Consider the following 5,260-nt stretch of genomic DNA (forward strand, 5'->3'; position numbering starts at 1 on the left):
ACAAAAATTATATTCAATACTGATTAGGTTCTGTACCACCTCCTCCCATGAAGTCTTAATTAAATTTGAAGTAATAATGTTCAGATAGTTCTTACAGGTGAAAGAAATCAAAACATAAGAATAAATAAGTCCCACATGCCAAAAATGCTTGCATAAAATTGACAAGAGGAATTCCGGAAGACTATAAATACCACTACTTTTTCCTTCACTAAATACCAATCCAGATTATAAATTTGTAAAGGTATATACATGACAATGAAGTGGTAATATGCCATGAACAGAACGCTGTCATTTTTCTAATTAAGAGAAAATCCTTTAACATAATTTTTCTTACAAGTCACTACGTTGGAAATACAAAATGACAGTAACCTTACTACACTTTGAAAACCCTCCAAAAGGTGGACTATTCCAATTGAACCAGAAGAAACAGATCTTCCCCTTAAAACTGAGTAAAATACAAGCAGAGTAGTAATTATGATAAAAAATTTACACATATCATTTTCTGTATCTTAGAGGACCCCCCCCAAAAGCTGGACCAAATTACCACATGAAGAAAGGCAGTATGATGCATTTTACTAAGAGTAAAAAACAGAAATTTAAGCAAATTGTAAAACCATGTGAGTGCAAAATTTGACTATATTGTTTATTTATTCAATAGGCAAAAATAACTATCCCATTTGTTGTAGAGGTACTTAAGTATTTGTACCAAGTATTAGCTACCCTTTGTCAAAGTGACTACTAAGCAGCCTTAAGCATCTTAGCAATCTTGACCGTTCTTCCTGGCTCCTGAAAGCAGAACCCTAGCAATTAGAAAAAAAAATTTTGGCAAGAATTAAATCTTAATATACAGCAACAAGAATTAAGAGAAAAAGGGTCAATATATTTTTTTGCTTTAAAGCCCAGTAATCTCCCTTCAGAAAGCTTAATACAGCTAGCTTTGGGCTTTCAACCACAAAACTCCAGTCGAATATTTTACCATAACATTAAATCAAAATGTAGGTACTAGATTAACAGGTACTCTGAACCCAACCACCAGGTTATACATACTCTCACTCAATCATGTAAAGAATTGAATTCTTTATTTGTGATATCCATAAACGTTGCTATTCTATATGTCTATCCAGGAAGGCAATTTTCTCCTGTATCACTGTTTTGTTTTGCTTTTTATAAACAACAACTTGAATTCTATTGCATGAAAGGGCTACAAATATACATTTGTTAACCAAGCAGAAAACACAGATATTTTGCTTTACAACTTGCACCTAAGATACCAGTACACGAAGCTGGTTCATTAGTCGTCATAGCAATACGGGGCCACTGCCCAAGCTATGCATAGCAGTTTACATTTTCAAATCTCATGTAGAAAGGGCAATTGTAATATTGACTGTTAACTACATTCCTGTAAAACCCATCTTAGTTACAAGTAAATGTATAACCAAAGTCTGCACAGATTTTTGATGGCAAAACTTCTAAATCTGACGCAACTGTCCTAAACAAGTTTTTAAACGAATTCTTTTGCAGATATACTGCCATTCTGCCAATAGATGGTGCCACAAAGGTTGGGGGAAGGATTTCCGTAGGGACAACAGTTCAGCTAGAGGGGAAAAAGAAAAACCGTCTAAACCTGCTCTGAAAATACAAAAACGTTTTTAGTTTGAGGATAAAACATAACCCTTATTTGTAACCATTCATTACAGACAAACCAGTAAGAGGGATGAAACTAGGCCAAATGAAATTTTTTAAACAGTTTATATGAATGAAAACACATGCTTAATACAAACTATTTCTTTAGAACTACACGGTACATACTTTGAGGTAAATTCTCATAGAAAGAAGTGATCAACCATGTCAAGATGATAACCAAATTATTTAGTACAAGGGATGGATGCAAAGAAACTAAAAATTTTAAAAAGCCACATCCACCACTTCAAAAGTTTTACCTGTAAGGGATAAAATTCAACACGTCACTACCAGGGCAACAGCAAGAAGAAAAAAAAAACAACCCACAGGACCTTTTAAAAGTTTCTCGAAGTACACATCAAGAATTAAGAATTAACAAGAAAATTTTTCAACTAACATCCCTTAAAACGGTACGGAATGGATCCTAGAAAAAAATGTTAGACATGTACGGTCAAACACAATGATTTATTAAAAATAAAACGTAAAAATGATTTTTGTACATATGCTTCCAAATTTCGGGCATGGGATCCAAAGAGATTTCATAGAAAACGCTGTAGCCAGATATCAAGTCCTTACAACAAAGTAAACTAACCCGCCCAACCCCCGCCCAGGTTTTGCTACAGAATCAGCAAGTTCACTCCCTCCCCCCAAAAAAAAACACAAATTAAAACAAGACATCTTGCTAGTATAAAAACGACCAAGGTCCAAGTAATAATAAAAAAATAGAGTCCATCAATGACTGTAACACAAAAATGTGTATGTGGGGCCAAGTCCATCTTCAGAGGGAGACAAGGGAGGTGGCAGGCAAACAGGGCAACACCCCCAAGGGTGAGCAGCCTTACAAGTGGCTTCCCCAAGGGCAAAATGGGGAAGGCGGTGGGAGGGGAAAGGACTTAGGAATCGACCCTAGTTGGGTGGTTGAAAACAGCTACCCCTATAGCCACTCCCAGGCATTAAAAAAATTTTAGAAGGAGCTGCCTCCATACCCACCCCCACCGCCATAGCCACCTCTGTAAGGTCCACTGTTACTGCGACCTCCCCAGCTGCTGCCTCCTCCACCGCCGCCGCCACCGCTCTTCATGGGCCCATAGGATGACTGGTGCTGGCTGTAGCTACCGAAGCCGCCGAAGCCGTTACCGTAGTCGCTTCCACCGTAGGACGAACCGCCTCCGCCGCCTCCGTAGGCGTTGTAGCCGCCGCCGCCGCCGTAACCACCATAGCTGTTGTAGCCGCCGCCGCCCTTAGACAGGCCGTTCTGGTCACGACCACCGCCCCGACCCCGGCCGCCCCGGCCGCCCCGGGAGGAGCGGGAGCCGCCTCCGCCCCCACCGGAGTGGATATCCTCCTTGGGGACAGCCTTCTTCACCTCCACGCGATGGCCCTGGATCGGATGGAACTTGACCACCGCGGCCTTGTCTGCCGCGTCGTGATTCTGAAAATACACGAAGCCGAAACCACGCTTCTTGCCGGACTGCTTGTCGGCAATAATCTCGGCCTTTTCCACGGTGCCAAACTGCGAGAAGTGCTCTATCAGGTCGCCCTCGGCCACGTCTCCCTTAAGGCCCCCGACAAAGAGCTTCTTCACCTTGGCGTGGGCACCGGGCCGGGCCGAATCCTCCCGGGACACCGCCCGCTTCAGCTCCACCGTGTTGCCGTCCACGGCATGGGGCGAGGCGGCCATGGCGGCATCGGCCTCCTCCACATTGGAGTAGGTCACGAAGCCAAAGCAACGGGAGCGCTTGGTCTGGGGGTTCACCACCACCACGCAGTCCGTCAGGGTCCCAAAGGCCTCAAAGTGGCCGCGCAGGCCCGACTCACTCGTCTGCACGTTGAGGCCGCCGATGAACAGCTTACACAGCTGGGAATTCTCCATCTCCACGGCCCGGGCCTTCCCCCCGCCCTGCGAGCTCCGAGGTTTCGCCGTCGCCGTTATCGTTGGCTAAGGCTTCTTCACAGCTTGGGCCCAGCCGTCGCTGGAGCCGCCCCCGCCGGTCACCGACGGGGAAGGGAAGAAGGGAAGGGAAGGGAAAGAGGAAGAGAGGAAGGGGAAGGGAAGGGGAAAGGTGCTGGCTAGAGGACGAGCCGAGGAGACTCAAAGGAAAGCGAGGCCGCCGCTACCGCCACCTCCGCTCCCCTATCTGGGCACCACACAAAGAGGCCGCTGAACGCGCGCGCACCCTCGCCGAGGCGTGCGTCACCGCGGACGTACGACAGCCCAGGGCTGCCCGCCAATCCCCGCCTCGCTCTCATTAGTCCCGCCTGCCGCGCTGCCGCGCCGCTCTAGGTCACGGACTCCCCGCCCTCCGCGGTCTATTCAAGCCATCGGCCTGCGCTGCTCCCGCCACGGCTTCTACCGCCCCGCTTTCACCCCCGGGATCCTCAGTGCGCCCTGACTAGGGACTCTCCCTGCACTTAGCGAACCTTTGCGATTCATTTGCCCCCAGCCCCGCGGCTGTTCCCGGTGATTTTCCCCCTCCCCTAGCCGTATCCCCTCGCCAACCTCCGCAGTGGCGTTCGCGCCAGCCCCTTGAGAGACGTGTCAGCTCGGCCAATCACGGCGATCCGCTCGCACCCACTTCCGTTTTCGGCAGCTGCTGGACGGGCGCGCTCCCCGGTGCGCGCTGGCCCCGGCGCCCCTAGTGTGCAGAGCTCGCTTGCCACCCCCACGCCTCCTCCCGCCCTGGGCTGGCCGCGGGGTGGGAAGGGGGGGTGGGGTCGAGCCGGGGACGCGCTGGGGGCCGTTCCCAACGGATGCGGCCTGGGGCGCCACGCGCGGGCTTTTTGAAAACTTGACTGTTGGGGTTGGGGGTCTGGATTTACTTGCCGTGTTTCGGCCGGGCCGCTACACCTGGCGTCCTCGCCCCTCCCGTCCGCACAAAGATGGAGGGAAGAGGCCTAGTCGGGGAAGGCGGTTATTAACCGTTTATAGTGGGCCCGAGCGGCGATTAGACTAAAACGCCGGCACGTGGCCCTGCGCAAAAGAGAGCCCGAGGCCATGTGAAGGACAGCAGCGTGCCTCCAGACTTTCCGACCAAGGCGTGGCGCGAAACCCCCGCCACCCCCAGGCCGTCCGTGAAGCCCTCCCGCGACACCTCTCTCAGCCTCCCTTCGCGCATTCAGACAGAGGACATTTTCATATTACCCTAGTGTACACACCTTTTTATATGTTTACGGTATCTGTGCGAGCTTCCTTCCCAACTAAAACGTTAGGTTTTTAAAGGCGTTTCCAATCGGACTGGGAGCCGAGGGAGTTAAACACATGAACACTGTATGTAAAGTATTACGCACCCCTGAGAACTGCCTTACGGACCCAGATGGGAATGCAAGCAAGTTAGTGGCTTCCATTTATTGAACTTTTGTGTGCCAAGCAAGACACAAGGAGTGCGACGCGGTGTAAGACATGTGACCGAAAGCCCAAAAACCATGTGGTAAATTAGAAGAGGAATTCCTCACTGTATCCTGGAATGGAATATATTCAGAAATGATTAAAGAGGTAGAAGTTGCACTGAATCGCAGAGTCAAAGGCTAGATAAGATTTCTATAGGGAGTTTATCTGAACAAAATCTGGAGGAAATATATA

The 5,260-nt window shown here is 48.8% G+C and overlaps 1 protein-coding gene across 1 annotated transcript; it reads right to left on the reverse strand.

Moving 5' to 3' along the window:
* Positions 1-1,062: 1,062 nt before the first annotated feature.
* HNRNPA0 (heterogeneous nuclear ribonucleoprotein A0) lies at positions 1,063-4,215 on the reverse strand. Its single transcript, XM_007172195.2, has one exon. The coding sequence runs from the start codon at positions 3,551-3,553 to the stop codon at positions 2,645-2,647; it is 909 nt and encodes a 302-aa protein (XP_007172257.1). The 5' UTR covers positions 3,554-4,215; the 3' UTR covers positions 1,063-2,644.
* Positions 4,216-5,260: the final 1,045 nt, after the last annotated feature.

This window comes from Balaenoptera acutorostrata, chromosome 2 (genome assembly GCF_949987535.1).
Source record: "Balaenoptera acutorostrata chromosome 2, mBalAcu1.1, whole genome shotgun sequence".
Taxonomy (NCBI): Eukaryota; Metazoa; Chordata; class Mammalia; order Artiodactyla; family Balaenopteridae; genus Balaenoptera; species Balaenoptera acutorostrata.